At 45.3% G+C, this 21,051-nt stretch overlaps 1 protein-coding gene across 1 annotated transcript in view; it reads right to left on the bottom strand.

Moving 5' to 3' along the window:
• Positions 1 to 21,051, bottom strand: part of LOC142557008 (uncharacterized) — a 246,240-nt gene that overhangs the window by 119,583 nt on the left and 105,606 nt on the right. Inside the window, exons 16-17 of the mRNA XM_075668541.1 lie at positions 19,770 to 19,901; positions 16,744 to 16,928 (exon numbers count right to left, since the gene is read on the bottom strand). Of these exons, the coding sequence (XP_075524656.1) occupies positions 16,744 to 16,928; positions 19,770 to 19,901 (317 nt within the window). The remainder of the gene's footprint in view (positions 1 to 16,743; positions 16,929 to 19,769; positions 19,902 to 21,051) is intronic.

Below are 21,051 nucleotides of genomic sequence, written 5' to 3'. Positions count from 1 at the left end.
GTAAGACAACCTGTGCCACTCTACGACCATGTAAATAAAGATACACTAATGCAGCATAAACGTCATTCTGCTGTTTGTACTTTCTACGTGCATGAATACAGTGCGTGTTGATTAGCCGCAAGATGAACAGTGTCTGTAATTCACAATGAAGACAGGAAACAGCAGGAGCTTAATACTGCTATCACCTATAGACTATGCATATGACTGCAACACTCCCCGATTCAAACGTGCCATTACATGCACGTTCGATACCATATGTTCTTTAACATTGTCATATATTTGCATGTACTAATTTTCACACATCTTAAGCCCTTGCATAGCATACTTCTGATGTATCCATTTCATAGGCCAAATAATTGTACAATTTGTCCTTTTGTGTTGTATGAAAAGCAGCATCCTTTACAGTCGGATACAACTTCAGAAGACAGGAGAGACCCCGCCCAGATGAGCAAAGCGCAGCAGCTGATTGCCTCCACGTCTAAAGAAATAGTCCCTCTCCAACAAGCAGGTATTAGTGCGTCCGGCGGTACGACGTCAGTCTAGAGTGCGTGCCCGTTGGTGCAGGCTTGTGTTCACCTGCCTTATAGTGCAGATTGCGCAGCCTCCTAAAGTTGTATCCGACTATAGAGTCACGTAATGCCTTGCACCAGTTGCATTGGCTTCTGCAACTTCATAGCACACAATGATCGCGTACAGAAATCTATAACGGCATCCCAGCAAAGCTAGCTGGCCACACTTCCATTATGAGGGGCTGTAAAAAGGTCTCGCCAAATATTACCATGACGTCCTTGAAGAAGAGGTGGTGTTTGGTACTTCTTTAGAATCAAAAACAGATAACAGTGAATGTTGTGTACCACGTCAAAACAAACTGAGCACGGTTATCTGCACAGCATGTAATGGGAGGTTGTGCTTCACATGGGAAAGAAACTGCTCTGTCCAGTACAATTTCGAGGCCGGTATGGCACCTAATATGTCAACAGTGTCAATATACAAATTACACTTTTCACAGGCCATTGATTTCACCATTATTTTTGTATGATGGTTCTTTCAATCAGTGCTTGTATTACATGATCAGGTGGATTTGAAAGCAAAGCTTTGTTTGCAAACCTTCTGACTTCCATAATTGTGTGGCAAGGCACTGGCATGTTGTCGAATAGCTCACACTTCCTCGGTCCTGCACCAAAGAAGCCCAATACTCTATTTGAAGTTGGATCGCACAATTCGACGGCACACAAAGAAGAGTAACACACACAGCAGAGCGTTCTGCTGTGTGTATTTCTCTTCTTTGTGTCCCGTCGAATTGTTGTGCAATTAAACTTTAAGCTTCTATACCAATACACCCAGTCTTCAACCTCACCAATTCTCTAGTTATTAGGCCACAATGGCGCACATCTTTGAAATGTCCGAACACAAATTAGCTCTCAAAAAATTACAAGTGTTAAATTTTGCAGCACAGGTATATGCACGTGCCATTTCCTTTACCACTAAGCTCACAGGAATCAAAGGGGCAAGCATTAACCAGCCAAGCTGCTGCCGTTACCATTATCATCATGACACCAATAGAAAGACAGTGCCACGTTTCAGTAAAGGCAGTGCCGGAGAGAAAGGTGACAGCGAGGCTTACAATAAAAATAATGGTTACGAGACATGTTCAATGCCAATATATACTGCATGTCGCTCATCCTACTTTGGCATTGCGGCAAGTGTTTACCCGTTTGGGCATATCACGTTTTGTGCAATCAGTGCTCTAAAGTTGTACAAAGGGTCTATTTGCTCTGCAATTTTTATTTTTATCATGGTGAGTTAAAGACCCACTTTTCATTGGCGTCTGCACCACATTACCCCGATATGTAATTCTCCCTTGGTGGTTCATGACATCTTCACACACACCGAGTTCTGCAGAGCATTGGATCTGCATTGTTCTACTGCTTAAGAATTAGAGCCCCATTATGAGACGAAAATATTGGATTTATCCATTCAGAATAACGACGCCCCCACAAAAAAAAAGAAGCTACACTGAACCTTTGGCAAATGCATTAAGAGTGAACAGAGCAAACAATTTGAAGTATTTTCTTGATGCAAGCCAGCACACTAAGACTCTCAATGCATTTTCATTTCTCTACAAATGCATAGGCACAACCGGCTTGGCGCAACATCCACATCTCACGCTGCAACAAATTGTGCAATTCCTCGCTGTTTCATAGTGCGGCCGATAGATGACCCATGACCAAAATTCAGCATTTTGCTTACTAAGTAACTTCACCGATGAAGAACCCCAAGTTCTTTATGAGATTAGCACTCATAGGTTACTTCCCACAATTTGTGATATCTATTTATCTATTTATACTTAATTAACCTCTTTCCCAAGAAAGTGAGCCATTTGGAAGGCACCCTGACAGACAAGTAGAACAATTGGCAAAAAGTCATCAACAAGCGAAAAAGTCAATATCATAAGCAGCAGTATGCGAGATGTCGCTAACACAAAATTTAAGTCGGCTGCACAGAAGTGACAAATTTGGCAATATGTCCTGTCTAAACATTGCTTCAATGTCAATCACAGTAACGCTGACATTGAAGGCGCCTTAATTCCTACGTACATTCCGTCGACACACCCGACTACGTTCGTAATGTTACCGCGAAGTAGGAAGCATTCCTTTATATTTGCCTGCTCAGCCGCAGTATTCGGGAAAGCTAGCCACCGCTTACGCACTGCCGCATCGATAAGCGCGTCAGGCATCTCTGACACAGTAGCTAACAGTAGTTTGATGGCGTACACTGTAACGCTCGGCGCCGACGCTTCCTTGAAAACTCTCAGTCCGGTAGAAACGGAGGGCACAGATGACTTTCTCTACGACGGTGAGCGAATGAAACCCGCCACGCTGCCTCTGCAGACGAGAGTCTTCGCCTAGCTCACCACACAGCCGGCGCATTGATGTCTTGGACAGGCGACAATTTAAACTCCCCGTCGGTAATGTAGGTGAACGGGTCCAGACGGTAATACTGACTCTTGCTGCCGCTGGATGCAATGACACAGGTTGCTGCTGCCGCCGCCATGTTCCCGAGTTGAACTCGGAGGGGGTTTCGCAATGTACGAGTTTAGCACGAGTTCGCCTGTCAGTCAAAACTAGAGGTCACGCCCCGCGCGAGGCATGTAACTCTTGTGCGCGCACCCACCACAGTTGGGCCACGCCCAACTATCTTCCGGCAACAGCGACACGGTGTCGAGCTGAGAGGCATCAACAATCTCGACCGCCGACATAAAACACGCACAATGCACTGTCATCGGTGATGTACTCAGCACCACTATCAAAAACAAAGCGTTGACTATCGCTGGCCTATGCATACATCTTCTCGGGCTTAGATGGCCCCACAACACGGTTTCACTGCCTGCATTGTGGCGACGTAGCGCACAGTAAATAATTATCGGCACGTCATTGTAGCTGCTTGAAAGGCATCGATGCGCCGAGGAGGACGATTATGCTGAGGAGTGCGTATCGCAGCAGTCGTTTGAAATGGCTGCTCTGTCATCGGTGATGAATCGCAGCCACAGCGTCGTAAACACGATCAGCGTCCGAGAATCGCTCGCTCTTCTAGACCCAGTGCAATGGCATTTGTTCATCACAAGCACTGCGCACTTAACAGTTCTAACACCCCTCCGTTCGAAGTCTGGTCTCACAAGTGCACACAAGAGGCCTCACCTGCCAAAATGCGATTGCTGCGGTGTCGTTACGATATCCACCTGCGATCACTGCTGGCTCCCGTAGAGGTAATCCGCAAGCACCTTGGACTGCCCAACACACTCAAATACTGCGTACATGCGCTCAGAGGCACCTTCACTGGGCAAGCGATGACAAGCGATGAATTTTGTCGCTGGGAAGCACGCACTTTTAACAATGTATTCCAGAGGCTTCGCGCACAAAGGTAAACTAGTACATTTTCACTGAACTGCGTCACTACGGACCCTAAAACAACACACCGCCATTTTGCAGCGACAGCCGTTGTGTCGTTTTTAGTCGGTAAAGCGGGGGCCTTAGTATCCTAGTGAAGCGCCTGCGATGAACAGCCGTACTGCGGCGCTGCGTTTCTATTCCCCTAATAGAGAAAGAGTGGCCATGACCCTCCATGAATCATGACTGACTTTATTGAGAATAGCAGTGCAGCGCCCCTAGGCGAATTATCAGCGTATGAACTCCCTCGTGCGTGCGACCATCTTCAATGTATCCGCTTCTAAGCTTTCGCCTCACTGTCGCCACTCGCGGGGCAAGAAGTGGGAAATTTTATAATTTGCTCGATCTCCGTTTGTCATCAGAAATTTCTAGCATTGAAAAGGAAAAACAGATACTTAAAGAAATAAGAATGTTCGTTATTTTATTTGTTGTATTTTAACGTATTCGTTTGAGTGAAAGTGTAGGTGGAAGAATGCGCCGCGTGTAGCCTGTTCGCATTCGATGTAGGATAGAAAGATAGTGCCCGAAAGAGGAGGCACGCCCTTGACGCGCCCGGGAAAGGCGTGGCAAGCGGCTCACGGCAAGTGTGCAGATATTGCTAAGTTGCAATAATCCGTTGATAGCAATACGCGGCGCTTGCGCGTTTCGTTGTGCAGCCTTCTGCGCTTGAAACGTGGAAGCAGCGTGCCGCGTAGGATGCGCTCATGTTGTCATACGCGGCTTTTTGTCTACATATTTTTTGCCTGTAGCTTTTACGCGTTTCGCGCTATCTCCGTTCACTGACTGCCGTCGAGCAAACTCGGGTAAAACTCGGGTGAACGAGAAACTCGGCGCATCCTGCATAGCACCCCAGGCATCTTGTTTCACGTCGATGACAAAATTGAATGAATTGCTGGCAATGAAGTATTTGAGTTCTGCGCATGTGCAACGGAACGATAGAACGCTTTAATGGTACCGTCAAGCAGATGGTGCACAATTGTGCCAGGAACAGCTGAAGCCCCGAGATTGTTTCCTTGAGCCCCCCTTCTCTTGGCATACAGAGAAGTACCTTTAAACAAGCCTAGGCTTTTCCCGGTTCGATTTGGTATGTGGAAGGAACGTGCGGAGACCACTAGTTGTTGTAAAGGAGCATTGGACAAAACACCTTAGTGACGAGATACATACTGTTACGTTGTTGATCTTAGGCAGTGTCTTAAACATGAAAAAACATGAAATCTTACTGCGAGCTAAGAATACTGAGAAGTGCCAACAACTGAAGCTCGGAGACCGAGCGTTGATCGTGCTCCCAACAGAATTGCTTATGCAATTAAAGGGACCATTCCCGGTGAGTGAAAAGAACAATGATTACGATTATTGCGTGAATTTAGGCCATTGTAAGAAGCTCTTCCCCCCCAGTATGTTGAAACGCTGCGACGAACGCTCCATCCCACCTTGTCAAGCTTCAACGTTTGTCGTCGTAGCAGTGGCAGAGAGCGAAACATCGCTCCCGAGTTTTGAAGTTGAAAATAGCAAGGAAATTGAGGCGATTATTATCCCTAATAAATTACACAAGTCACCGTGCCGAGTTGCATACACTTTAAGATGCCTTCAATGCCATTTTCTCTAAGATTCCTGGGAAAACAAACGTACTGGAATGTAGCTTAGAACCGACTACCACCCGGCCCATCAATACCTCTCAATACCCGCTGTCGTTAGCCTTGAGAGAAGTTGTGGAGAAGGAAGTCTATGACATCTTGAAGTTAGGGGCTTATACAGCGTTACTAGTCTCCTTACAACTTGCCCTTGGTCCTTGTACGAAAGCCTGACAGAAATTACCATGCCTGCATTTACTTTCACCATATCAACAACATGGTCCCCGCTGATGCAGAGCACATCCCGAGAACTCATGTAATCTTGGCGTGAGTTGGTATGGTATGGTATGAATAACTTTATTTAGGTCCTGAGGGATCAGTCTGGGACTGATGCGGGCCGCTCCGACGTCGGTACAGAGAGGCCGAGCCCCTCTGCTGTTACACGGCCCCACTGGACAGCCCTGAGTTGGTCCGCCAGCACTTCACTGTGCAGCATCCGCTGCCACCACTGTTCACCTCGAGAACCATCACCGGCCAACGCCAAGCAGCGCCAAAGCATGTGTTCTAGATCGAGCAAAGCCCCACACTTGCTACAATAGAGTGAAACCCCGCAGTCCGGATTAATTTTGTTCATGATGACCGGGTTAGGGTACGTACGTGTCTGCAGATGCCTTAATGTAAGCGCCTGTGGCCTATTTAATTTAGAATGTGGCAGAGGGAGTGCCCTTCGCCCTAGGTAATAGTGCTTGGTGATTTAGTTGTAGGTTAACAGCTGGTCCCTGTACTCAGCAGCGGGAGATCCAGCCCCTTCAGGGAGTACACGGCACACTAATCCTCGTGCCTCCCTGTGCGCCACCTCGTTGAGGTTACGCGGGGCTCCCTCCACTGTCCCCATGGGCGCCTGGAACCAAGTAACCGTATGCGAAGTGATATCCCTACCCCGCAGCAGTCTGTTAGCCGGTTCCGCAACAAGTCTTCTCGAGAAGGCTTTAATCGCAGATCGCGAGTCACTAAACACCAAAACTCTTCTTGAATTAATTAGTGCTAGAGCAATAGCCACGTGTTCGGCAACCCCCGGATCTTTGGTATAAATGGAAGCAGCATTTCTAACGCTCCCTTTTCCATCTACCACCACCACCGAATAAGCATTTTTACCATTAATCCATGCGGCGTCAACAAAAGCAGACTCCTCCTCCTGATCCTTTGCCTCTCGCAACAAAGCCCTAGCTCTAGCGACCCGCCTCCCTACATTGTGCACGGGGTGCACGTTGCGCGGAAACGGACGAACCATGATATTTGCCCTAAGGTTCACGTTCAACTCGTGTAGGGGCGCCCTATCGTGCGACACAGCCACCGATTCTTGAACTGACTAAAATATACCTACCCGCTGGTGTACCTAGCAAGCGCTCCCTCTGTGCAGTACGCTGAGCCTCGGCAATTTCATCTAAAGTATTATGCAAACCGAGTCGTAACAACATATGGTTTGATGTAGTCATACCCAGACCAAGCGCAGCCTTGACGGCTTTTCTGATTAATGCTTCCAATTTATTTTTCTCCCCCCTATTCCAATTTAGCATAGCTGCCACATACGAGAAATGACACATAAATGCGTGAACTAAGCGCATCGTACCTTCTCCTAAACCCCTATGCCTATTAGAGATCCTTCTTATAAGTCTTATCGCCTCCTCCGTCTTCTTGGTAATACGCTGAATGGTTCTAATGTGCGATCCGTTCGCTTCAAGTACAAAACCCAGGACCCTGATTGCTTCAACTTTGCGTATCACCGACCCTCCCCTAGTATGAATTCTAATGCAAGGCTCAACTTCCGGTACCCAACCCTTCAGCCTACGACCTAGCTTCTTAGATTTTAAGATCAACAACTCCGACTTTTTAGTGGAGCACTTGAGCCCCATGAGACCCAGATACTCCTCCGCAAGCGTTAGCACCTTCTGCAGCCTAGCCCCAAGCTCTGCATCACTACCACCGACACTCCATATAGTAATGTTATCTCCGTAGATAGAATAGCCAATATCCTGGACAGTGTCCAGTGTATTAGCCAACTTCGACATCGCCTGATTGAATAACATAGGCGAGAGTACGGATCCCTGCGGAGTACCACAGCAACCCCATTTAAAGACATCCGACGTTATCTCCCCAAACTTGAGACATGTCCGTCTATCCATGAGGAAAGACTTGACAAAATGGAAAAGCCGCTGCCCCATGTTCAAGTCCGATAGCGCCTGTAGAATGAAAGAATGTCGGATTTTATCGAAAGCTTTTTCCACATCAAGTCCAATTAGTGCCTTAGTATCCCTAGTCCGGCGGTCAAGGAGCTGATGCTTAATCCTGATCATAGCATCCTGAGTCGAGAGGCCGGGCCGAAATCCTATAATCGAGTGCGGAAAGACCCCATTGCCTTCAACATAACGCGTTAGCCCATTTAAAATGACATGCTCAGCGACTTTCCCCAAACACGATGTCAGGGAAATGGGTCAGATTTTCAAGCCCTATGGCCTTCCCCGGCTTGGGTATCAGAACAGTAGTTGCAAATTTCCACTCTTCCGGGAAAGAGCCTTGCTTCCATCGGTAATTGATCTCCCGCGTAAAGAACTCAACTGACCCGTCGTCTAAATTCCGTAACATTTTATTCGTAATGCCATCCGGCCCTGATGCCGATCGACCATTAAGATTCTGCAGTGCCATCCTGATATCACTTTCAGTAAATCCCTCATCCATAGCTGCATTTTCGTATCCACTATATTCCAAGATCACGTCAGGTGTATCGTGCCAGGTCTCCAACGGAAGGTATCTCTCAGCCAAATCCTTCAGCAACTCCTGCTCCGTGGAGTCCCGACACGCCTGATGGACCAGCTTACCTATACAGTCCTCTGATTAGATTTAGTGTTTGTCTCCTCTAGTAAATGTCTGAGTAGTCCATGCGCCTCCCCTCTTAATGCGGCCATCAATAGAATTGCATACTTCATCCCATTGCTGCTTGCACAGTACCCGACAATGATCTTCAATTTCCTGATTAACCACTCCTATACGCTTTCTAAGCCTTCTATTCAATCTCTGACCCTTCCATCTCGCTAACATCGACTGCTTCGCTTCCAACAAATGCGCCAAGCGACTATCCATGTGTTCCGTGTCAATATCGGTCTGAACCTCTCTAGTGGACGCCTCAACGTCACTTTTAAGCCGACTAGTCCACTGTTCCAAGGTCAACTCATTTACCTCATCCTCGATCCTCTGCACTCTTCATTTCCTAAATGCATCCCACTCAACCATCCCGAATGTGCGCTCCTTTTTATTAGCCACTACCAAAGTAATCGTAAGTATGTAATGATCGCTACCAAAATCTATATTAGAATTGGACCAGGACGAATCCACCATCCCGCGAACAAAAGTGAGATCAGGTGTCGAATCTCTACATGTCGACGTGCCACATCTGGTGGGATACGAAGGGTCTGTAATCAGCAGTCTAGTGCCTGCTGCCATAGTCTGTCCCCCTTAATAGTGCTATAAACATACTTCCACACATGATATGGTGCATTGAAGTCCCCTCCAATAAGCAACGGTGCATCCTTAGCCAGATTGGTTGCCTTGGTCAAGAGAGATTTGAAACTGCTTCGTGTCCCGGGGACTACTGTACAAGTTAAGCAGGTAAACGCTCCTCTGACTTGACCTTTGCCGACCTAAAATTACCTCCACCATAATATATTCAATCTTGCAATCCGCCACGTGAAGATCATATCTAATATACGCCAACCTCCTATTAATGAGAGTAGCGAGTCATCTGCCCTGTTCATTATCCTTAACCTCCGCTTTGAAATCCGTTAAGGTCACGTTAGACGTCAGTGTTTCCTGTAACATGATGACTTGAGGTTTCACACCATGCGTTCTAACAAACTGCTGCAGAGACACCTTCTTATGACTGAACCCCCTACAATTCCACTGCCAAATACTAAATGAACTATTTAACAGAGCCATCTTGACCACGAAAATTTGGTGAACTAGTTTTGAGCTCAAGTCCACTCGGCGACTTACCCTGCTGGGCCAGCGGCCGAGTGCATTCCCGCTCCATAACAGGGACCACCGTCTCGTTTAGATATATTTCAATTTTGCCTAATCTTTGATCCGGGATATATTCCCGTTCTTCTATCCGCTCCAGTCTACTAATGATCTGATTTACACTTTCTTGCAATGTCGCCCTCATTGCTTACCAAGACTTTTTTCAAAGTTTGACCTAACGGATCGCTATTGGCAGGTGTCATTAGCGGAGTCTTAGTCGTATGTAAGAGGCACGCGGCGTAGAAAGGAAGACGACGACGTGCACGTATCGGTCCGAACGGCACGAGCTCTCGACGCACGTGATCCGAGCTGTCATCGAGCGGCACCGAAATTGGATGATTAATGTGGCTCTGGGCCAAGATGGTTTTAGCGTCAGCATCGCACTGGTGAGGGAAAAAGGGAAAAAGAGGGGCAAAAACTTTCATCGCTCACCAAGAATTCACGCGTTGCATATGCAGGGAGGTACACCCATCAGCTTACGGTCGCGTCTGCCTGCCTGTGGCATCGGAGAAGTCCTTTCATAATGAGAAAGAATTGATATGCCCCGTCTGTTGCGCCGCCGAAGGCCGAGACGTCGGTTGTGAGAAGGGTGCATTAGCAGGAACTATATGACAACTCGCGAGGAAATATATGCTACGCTGAAGAAAGTTGTTAGTAGCAAAAATGCCCACTGCCAAAAGCTCAAAGCGAAGCCTGACTTACGCTTTTTTGCGAGTCCCAGTGAACGAGACAGTCTTCTAAAAAATCAACTCTGTAGGCGTGAAGCTGTTCTTGGGCACTTTCAAAAAATAAATAAATGAAATGAATGAAGCCGATGCTACTGGGAACAAGGTCGCGTACCTCTAGAGTGGAAGAGAACGTGCAAGCCCGTTCATACAAATATTATATGCTTAACTGAAACTTGGCTTTGCTACGATTTACCCTCTAAGAATTACTTTCAACTGGAATACACAGTTCATAGATGTGACCGCGGGCATGATGCGCGTGTTAAATACGGCGGTGGTGCGCTAATTGCTATCCGGAACAATCTCAGCGTTATAAGGCATGCGGAGCTTGAGACTGTACCAGAGACTGTGTGGGTGGGAATTCCTGTTAAAGCGGCAGTATTTGTTCTTTGCGCCGCGTACTTTCCTCCTTGCTGTTTTATGAGCATATAAATAACTTATTTCATGTTATATATGTTGCCAAATATAATGTCTTGGTAGCTGGCGATTTCAATGTTGCATGTATTGTATGGGATGCTTCACGCACGACATCCGCGCCTTTGTCATCCCCTCGCTGTGATGCACTGTTATTTATCAAATTTCAGCTAGCGATGTTTTAGATCTGATTCTGGCTGACTTCTGCGTTGATTTTTTTGTTGCTGTTAGCGGTTTCGTTCCTGTTGGCGATTGGCGTGTGCCGCTCGAATTCGCTATTTTTCTAGAGGCGACTCATGTGTTGAGCGAGCCTGTTCGCTCATTTGCTTTTCCCAAACTGCGACTATCTAGGTCTTCACAACTACTTGATCGATACCGACTGGTCGGAATTATACCGCGTCACAGATATCAACAAAGCAGTTAGCATCCTTACTGGTAAGGTAAATTGTGCTTTAGAAGCCTTCATTCCCTGCATAGAGTTTCGTCCTGCTCGCTATCCTACGTGGTTTTCTAGGGAATCACGCGGCCTACTCTGTAAAAAGCTAACGCGCCATAGGAAGTTCAAGAAAACAGAATAGGAGTAGTACGAAAAATTGAGCGTCTTCCGAAGCCAGGTGAAATGCGTAATGCGTAGAGACAGTGATGCATACCTGAAGCCTGTCGAATAGCACATAAAATTCGATCCAAAACGTTTCTGGTCCTATGCAAAAGATTGCAGTTCTGGCTTAGATTGATGTCGTAAATCATTGATCTCGTGGTATTCTTTGCAACTGCGACAATATGGTCAATGCATTCGCAGAACATTTTTCCTCGGTTTTCCTTAACACAGCGCATACTCCTAGCTCTGGTGACTGGCCGGATAGCTTCACTGACAATTTAAGCATTTCAGGTTTTACAGAACACAATATCGTGGCGGCCGTAGGTAAGCTGAAATCGAAGCATTCTCTTGCTTACGGCCGTATACCAAGTTTTGTTATCAAATCATGTTCTAATTTTGTTCCTCTCCTTACGCACATCTTTGCTTACTTTGCGGACAAACGCCTTTGCTTCATGTTGGAAGAAAGCAATATTTGTTCAGCATGAGCGACATCAAAAATTATCGCCCCGTGTACACATTGCCTCCGTTTACAATTTTTTTTGAAATAACTATGTTTTCACATCTGTCGTTTTTCTTTAGGCTAACATTAGTATATAACAACATGGATTTGTTAATGGCAGGTATGTGGAAACAAACCTTGTTTATATTCTTGATGCTGCTGGACCCGCTGGTGCTATTACACCGTAAAGTTTGACTTAAAGGCATTTAATGTTTTTCTATTTATCTTTTTATCCATAAATCCTTCAGTTATGGCGTTAGTACAAGCCTATGCACGCCGATTATACACTGCCTGTCAACTCCGGTAAATTATTTTCGCGTTGGGGCTAAGTGCCATTTGTCTTGTGAATCAACTTTCGCTGTTCCGCAAGGGCCGATCTCAGGCCTTTGCGGAAAAGCGGAAAATGATATCTTCTTCAAACTTTGAATAATGTTTGCGGTATTCGCGTCTCCTTTTATGCGTGGACGATATTAAACTTTATCGTGAAACAGAATCAAGATCTGTTATCTGTAGCGGGGTGGTGTGCTTCCAACTTTTTGCACAATAATGCAACTGAGAAGACAACTGTATCCTTTAATCGAAAAATGTACCCTTCACTATACGAATACTCATTCGATAACATTCCTTTGAAAAGAGCGAGTTATACGCGCGACTTGCTAGGTTTCACGGCAGGACTGTCCACACAGTAGGCCATTCTTCTTCTGAAAGAATTCTTATACCTCATGCCAAAGAGTAGCAAACACCTAATTGCTTCGATAGCACTTCACATGAGGCTGTACAGTTATGTAAAGGAATTTTGGTTGACTCCCGGCTTTCGAAGAACTTGTTTGAAGCACAGTTAATGCATCCTGCAGGAAGTGACGCCTTCCGCTCGAAGTAAGAGTTTAGTTCTGTTGCATGGAATATATGACAACATTGCGAAAATTGAATGTGTTCGATCGATTTCGTGTACGGTGTGTATTTTACGCTATGAGTGTGTACTGCGCATATTACATATTATATTAGACCCATCGCAATTACTTTTACAAAGTAATTGCTATGGGTCTAATATATACCATGCGCTTATTTCTCCTTTCCGTAGTTACTGTCAGCTATAACGTTCTGCATGCCTCGCCATAACTTACGTCCTAATCCTAGCATGTTCTACGTGTATTACTCTTGGACCTCTAACGCTATAACACGTCTTGTAACGCCACAAAATTCCTTGCCCCTTGATCCCGATTATTCAGCTCTACTATTTGCTCATTACCTGACTGCTTTGATTCAATTTCTTGTTGCAGTTTAGACCACTGTTGTTTGAGAGTTTATTGGTTTTATGTTCTTTGGATAAGACAAGTGCACCAATATTAAGGCGTGAAGCTGTTCCTTGGCACTTTCAAGAAATAAATGAATGAAACCAAAGCTACTAGGGACAAGGTCACGTACCTCTAGAGTGGAAGAAAGCGAACTATCCCTAAGCCAGAAAAAAACCCAGTAATCGAGGCCTTTCGCCCCATCTTGCTCGCCTCTTGCATGGGCAAAACTGTATGAGAAAGTCATACACAACCGCCTTCAAAACTAATTTGAAATCACCTTTTCACACGCAGCATGCTAGGTTTCACGGCAGGACTGTCCACACAGGAGGCCATTCTTCTTCTGAAACAATTCTTATGCCGCATGCCAAAGAGTAGCAACTACCTAATTGCTTCGATAATACTTCACATGAGGCTGTACCGTTATGTAAAGGTCATATAGGGTGCGGTGAGCGAATATTTGCCTATGTCAAGTCTTTCGTCCATAACCGCACGGCCACGATTGATATTGGACAGACCCGCTCAGATACTATAGCCATGCCTAACAAAGGAAGCTCACAAGGACCGGTCGTATCGCGACTTCTGTTTAACATAGCTATGCGCAGACTCGCCACTGCCCTAGAGGAAACCCGTAATTAGACTGCGCCTTGTATTCGGACGATATAACCGTTTCGTCTACATACAGCTCAAGCGCATAAAGAGCAAACGCTTCAGACAGTCTCCAGTTTCGCTAGAAACAACCGGCTTAGCTCCGGCGCGAAAGAAGCCAGACATTATTCGACTTAATAATCCTTGGTACGAAATAAATTGGTAAAAAAATCTCACCGTTGCTAAAAAACGCATGAAGTCACCCAAGCCCGCATTCAAGGTTTAGTTACAAGGCAATGGGAATGCTACACACACAATGGAAATTTCACGTACCACAACTAAACAAATTTCTAGGATGGTGCACTGTATGCCATAGAGGAATGAAAGTGAGAGACACCCTAAGGCTAGTTCAAGCTATCGACCCGAGTCCAATATACTACGGGCTGCCTTACCACCGCCTGAGCAAGTCCGAAAAATACCAAATAGATGCCATCATTCGCAGCCCGTATAAAGCTGCCTTAGGGCTGCCTATAAACACTCCGACTGAAAGACTTCCAAACTGCTGCACTGACCTCGTAGAGAGACCACCTCAGCACTGCCGCTGCTGGCAGGACTATCTCAGCACACATAGAAGTGAGGATATACCTAAAGAGCGTCGCAACCACATATGCGCCAGACCTCTTCCCAAGCATACGCATCCCGATACCAATCAAGGTCAACATTTCGCCAGGTTCAAATGGCTACGCCACGAGCTCGCCTCCAAACTATATACCACAAGCGTAAAAGTAGCTGCATAGCCAAAATCACGTTGTGCAGCATTAGCTGTATTGAAGATTTTATTGGAGATTGGAGATATAGAAGCTAATAGGCCCATAATTTTTCCAGTCTTTAATGGCTCCTTATTGTGGATTAGTATAATGTTTTCCAGTTTTCTGGTTTCCTCGGTGCGGCGTTCCCGCGCGAGCGGAGGCTGGCGGCGGAAGGGGGGTCGGCACTGCCCGACTTATGTCCTGACACTCCCATAACATGTGATTAAGGTCTCGGAACCGCGTCCGAGCCGGGTGCCCAGACCCATTAAAAAGACGCCGGAGTCGAATCTCATTGATTTGAAAATTAAACCTTACTCTCTCTCTCTCTCCAGTTTTCTGGGACCCTTGCAGACGATAAACACTTCGTATAGGGCCGCCTCTTTTCCAAGATTTATGTCTCCTGCATCTTTGATTAAATTCCCATCTTCTCCTGCCGCTCTTCCCGTGTGATGTCTTGCAATGCCCTTCTAACCTCATCTCTAGTTATACGAGGAGTTTCTGTATCCTGCTCATTACTGTTACGAATGGAGTTAACTTGAGTCTTCTGGGTACTGTACAGGTCGGTATAGAATTCTTCCGCTGCTTTTACGTGCATTACCTTACAGATTGCTGATGATATTACCCTGCTTATATTTCGCTAAATACATCTTGGTTTGTCCTATGCCAAGTTCCCTCTCCACTTATTTCAGACTACGTCATTTCTTTGCTGTTTCTTCAGTCTTTCTCGCGTTATAATTTCGAGTATCACTTATTTCCGCCTTGTCGGTCAGTTTTGACAGTTCCGCGAATTCTCTCGTATCTCTTGAGTTGGGCACTTTCATTTATTGTCTTTTCTTTATTAGCTCCTTTGTTACTTGGGAGAGCTTGCCCACTGGTTGCCTTGGTACCTTGTCTTCCACTACCACATGGTGCCGCCATGGGTTGGTGTGAGTTCGAGTGCCTTAGTTTAGTCAACCTTAATTAAGATAGACAATTGCTGCCTCTAAAGCCAGCCTAGTTCCGGTTTCATTCATTACCTCTACGTCATCTTCATCTCTCTGTTCAAAGGCTGCCCATTTGTTTGCAAGTACCAGCCTGAATTTATCTGCTTTTACCCCTACTGCCTCTAAGTTGACCTGTCTTTTCTTGACCAATTTTACTCTTTCTCTAATAAAACTGAAGTGAATCCAAGCCCTGGCTATGTTATGATCCCTGCACTTTACCCTACCTATGACTTCTACATCCCGCACTAAGCTCGGATCGGCAGAAAGTATCAAATCGATTTCTTTTCTTGTTTCACCATTACGGCTTTCCCAAGTGCACTTTCTCTTGCTATACTTTATGAAAAGAGCTATGAAAAAAGCATCTCTACTCTAGCGTTCCTAGAATCGAGGCTGTAGTTGCGAATTGCTTGTTCACCGGCTTGCTTTTTCTCACTTTTCCATTGAAGTCGCCATTACTACAGTGTAATCAGTTTTCACTTTTCTCATGGCTAATTCAACGTTTTCATAAAACTAAGCTACTTTATCATCGTGACTGGATGTTCGAGCGTAGGCTTGTACTACCTTTAATGTATAACGCGTATTATGTTTGATTATGACTACTGCTATCCTCTAATTAATGCTGTAGAATTCGTCAATCTTGCCCGCTAAGTTCATATGAATTAGGAATCCTACCCCGTGTAGCTTCTTATCTGGGGAGACTTCTACCGCAGGGGACATGGCCGTCAGTACTGTATAAGCCTCACAAGTTATAATCTCTCCCAGTCTAATGATATCCCAAACAATACCTGAGAGTGCTGCTAAGCTAGCCTCACTCGACAGAGTTCGGCAATTAAAGGTTGCCCGGGTCAGTTTCCATGAAGAGCTTAAGAGCGCTGACTTAATCTGAAACTTTAACCATCGCCTCAGTCTTGTGTCTCCCTTCGTCGCGTATTCCAGTTAGGTGCTTAAGACTCGGCTTAACCGTGAAGCAACTAGGCGAGGTAAGTAGCGTTGTGCATTGACAGTTTCACAAGCACTTGAGTTTTACAGGAAACTAAGCACAGCCTTGATACATTAAGATTCAGGAATCAAAACAGCCACTCTAAATAGAAGGGCTCTTTTACCGCAGTTACAGAGTGCGTCGCATAACCGTTCGACGCCATGCTATTGTTATCATGGATGTCTCTTTTCACCACTGGGTAGGTCTAGTGGAATTGGCGGAAAATGCAAATTAACAGTCAAGTGGTTTGCATGTTATTAAGCCCACCTTCAATTTCTTTGTGGTTTGGTTGGTCAGAAGAACTCCGGTTAGTCCATGGGAAACCGCCAGCTCCCAGATAGGTTTCTTGGCCACAGCATCAAAAAAAGTCAAATCGTATTGCTCTGGCATCTGCATTCCAGTGACTAACTTGTCTCCTAAATAATCTGCCATCGGTTGAACGTCGCTCAGCTCTGCAAGATAAAATAATTGTGGCTCAGCATGGTATATAGGTGCCATTTTTCGCGCACTTGAGGTCAGCGTTCGACGCGCAGACTCGCCGATATTCATTTCATTGACTAGATTCATGTTAATCGTGAAACAGTGTCGCATATGCGCCTTTCATGCCGATTTAGACCACAAATTCAGGTTAGCTTGTCTTTTTAGACGCTTTCAAAGCGGCCGTCCATAATGACATATATGGTTCAGGGAATGCGAGCATTAGCAATTTTCTCGTGTCGCACTAGCGTTTACGCCTTTCGTACTGCTGACTACAGTGCGGATTGTCAAGCTGTATCGCCCTTTAAATCAATATTTAAGACCGATGTGCAAACGGCACTCCTTATAACTACGCATTTTAAAAAAACGTCATAATTGAGCAACCATGATTTCTCGTGTAATTATTGCAAAGAGGTGATAACTCCGGTATGATCTTCAGTGGTGCAGTCTATAGTTGCTCATCTTAACAGCAGATGTCTCTCCGCACATCTTCCAAACAAAGCTATCCTGGTAAAGCTAGCAAATATACTAAGTCGCGCCCAAGACCCAAAATGTGAATTGTCTCTGCAGCCTATATGTCAGCTCATTCGGAGATGCAGTGGATCTTTCACTGCTGTTGAGCACTTCGTGAAGCCCGAGGTAGAAACAACGTTCCAGATCCACTGATACAACCGTGAGAGGTGTTAGCTAACCCTCACACTCCCTAGTACATAGCCACCCGCGGAAGTGGACTTTACTGCCGCTATTGTTGGTCTATTGGCAGTGCTTCCAGAGTGTATACCAAACGCGGAAAGCAGGAATTCTCAGGAATTTTGAATAGCCTGGAAATACTCACGGAAAACTAGGGAATTTCTGCTTCTATCAGGGAAAATAAGCTCTAAATTTATTGAAAGGGAACAAAAGTCGCCCTGATGCTCGCCCGAGTGAGAGGAATCGTAACGAGTCGACTTTGACGTTGTGTCATCGGTTGGAAGAGTTTTGCAGTGTACCGTCCACGCCCAATTTTTGCGACATGCCAGATAATTCGGAGGGCTTCGCGACACCGCCACGTCGTACCCCATAGAGCCAATGTATGAGAACGCCTGAAATTTCGGATGCCGGAACCCTTCGCCGTCGAAATTTTGTCCTGACCGCAGACCCAAAACGGCATTAATGAAAGCCACCACCGCTTCCATTTTGATTATCTCGCCGCGTCGAACCGGTGCTCACGCACGCAGGTCCGCTGGCAGCCATAGCCACCACCGCGGCAACGCTAGGGCTAGCTCCTTCGACGCTCTCTATTACGCTTCTTGCTTGCCGGTGCCATATATTTTAATAAATGAATTGGGCGCTGTCAGCAACGGCACAGACACCGCCTTTGTAATACCCGTGATTGGCTTCGAAGCTAGGAAAGCACGATGCTTTGCATAATGCCGGCTCCTGAAAATCAACTTTGCTTCAGTACACAACTATTACGCGTGAAGCTTACGCAAAGTACTGCAGCGAAGCTTCAAAGGCGTATGACGGGACAATTGTCACTGGATACAGTACGTATTCCTTAATGATACACGCGTTCACAGGGCGCCTAGTGTCAGGTTTAGTGTCAGGCCTACTGTCAGGCCTTCGGAGCTTTTTTGGATGCGCCTGTGGCGATTTCAGCCCTTAAGAACGCTAGATGACGTGGATTTATTTCTTCTGACGTCTTCGCGCCCCCTAGGGAGTCCGAAAAATTGGACGTTGACTGTACAACAGACCAAGACGATGCTTCAAATGGTCCGCGCGGAGAACGCGTGGCGGAAGGAGGACGAGAAAAAGGACTAACTCATTGAGTAATGAATGGAAAAGGATGTGTGCCGCCACTTCTTTGAAAAAGCTTGAGCTCAACAAAATATGTTGGTTGACGCCTAGATGCAGGTGTCCCTCATCCAAACCAAGATAACTATTTAAAGCAATAATTTAAATGCAACACTGAGGCGTTGGCGCGGGCTGTTAGATGTCAGATATGTCAAGATAGTAGAGGAATCTCGCATGTGATGAAGTTAGGGCCTCATACCAATGAACTTGCTATCAGTTGATCTAAATAGCTCATGGAAATATTTGCTTCTGCAGGCATCTATTTTTATTCGTATTTGAAAGCGTTCGACTCAATTTGCAATGGGCTTTGCCATTCTTTTTCGAATATATTTTATTTGCTGTGCATTTTACTAACCCGTCCTTTCTGTTTTCTTATTGAATAAAATAAACACTACTTCTTGGTATTCAAACTGGATTAAGTCGTTTTCTTAACATGCGTGTCAGCCCGTCTTGACATAAAACAATGTTCGGTGTAAATCGTAATTTCGCAACCGCACTGAGGGAAAACCTTGAAAACTCGGGGAATTTGGAAATGTCAACTTGGGAAACACCCTGGCTTCGCACACAAAATGTATGTTCCGCACCGGCGCGAGGTATTTTTTGCTGAAAACAAAGGATATAGTCAGCGCTTCATATCGCTGAAATTCTAAGTTAATCCCCCCCCTTCTATGTTTTTAACACAGAATGTTTGTATTTGCACCTCTCCTTGACCCCATGGTTCTTCCCTATTCGCCACTTTCTCGGTTAATTGCAGCACTCTTTCATTGACTGCATTCATCGCACCGACTAAACCGCAAAACTAAAAAATAAGGTTACTTGAGATAAGGGCGCCAACTTATCAGTAATTTTGCCGCTACTGCGTCGGTGGAAACTCGATCGCTTTAAAGCATCTGTGCTTTTTAAGCACATTCGAGTATATTTTGTCTCAGCAAAACCAAAGGAAACGTTACAATTACCTTTTTTCGCAAAAAGAGTGTACTTACTTTGCCGAGCCTCTCCGTATTGGCTAAAGTCGATCAAAAGTAGAACTTTTGAACACAGCTCTTTAAGAAGCTCCATTAATTTCTGCGCACTGTCTTCTTCAGCCGCAATGCGTGTCACGCAGATAATCTTGCCTGAAACAGTTTCCAAATGTAGTTTACATGTTATGTGAACCCCATCCCTTATATCTGACTGTTTAATCTACTGCACTAAAAGCAAGAGGAAAATTTGATACGAGCGTTGCAGGGAGATGAGACGATCCTTACACACGAATTCCGTAAATTATCTTCCTGTGCACCAACACTTTTTCCCAACAACGCGACAAGGAGGACTTTGTGGCTTACGTGCACGCAAATAGAGAACCACGCTATTATTTAGAACCTGCACCACAATGTACCTGTAAGAATGGTTGGTGTAAGAATGGTTGGTTGGAATTTTACAGTAGCAGCAACAGGTGTTTTTTTTTTTTTGAAATCCTTACCGTCCAAACTTATAATGTGTAGTACCTGCATTTATTCTCCCCTTCCAGCTTTCAAATAACTGTGGTGTTTTCTTCGTTTCAACGTACGAAGTTAAACAGAAGCTTCGTACTTTTATTGGCCTTCACAAACACCTGAAGCACTTTACACATTCTTTAGACGAGCTGCATTTCACACAGGCTGAAACTTATTCATAAACGAAAAGAATTCATCACGATGCGGATAGTGCAAGAAGATTACCAGTTACCATTTACAAAGTATACGTCGCTTAGGAAAGCAGGTGCTAGAACATGAGGCAATTACTTTTTCCTAATAAAATGGGTATTGGTGTTTGTCAGAAAGCCTCGATTTAAAATTTGGGGCTTCCTGACAAACACGCACAGTTTGTGCGGCCCTTCAAGAAGGGCCGCACAAACTGAGAATGCTCCATGGATCAAGTTCCGGGGTGATCAACTATGTACAGAAATAACTGACGTATTGCCCTTATAAAAAAGACAGTGCTCTGCATTGCAAACCAATTTCATGGAACTATCATCTCTATTTGTCCAAGAATGCGTATAACTTCTTTTACGTTTCGTTCTATCAGGGCCAGTGTTCCCTGCTCTGCACAAGGAATTGCAGAATACGCATATCTGCATTAATAAGTTTAAGAGCAACAACTTCGGTCATGCAGACTTTACTAAACAAATTAATGTTCTCTACAACTGTATGTTCCTTAGGTAAATGCAGAAAAAAAGCTTAATTTCGATTCTACTTGTGGTGTGTTCACTATAATGTGAGTATTTTGCGCACGAGATAATACAAA

Source organism: Dermacentor variabilis, chromosome 9 (genome assembly GCF_050947875.1).
Source record: "Dermacentor variabilis isolate Ectoservices chromosome 9, ASM5094787v1, whole genome shotgun sequence".
NCBI classification, from domain to species: domain Eukaryota; kingdom Metazoa; phylum Arthropoda; class Arachnida; order Ixodida; family Ixodidae; genus Dermacentor; species Dermacentor variabilis.
This window is presented reverse-complemented; position numbering and strand designations above follow the sequence as displayed.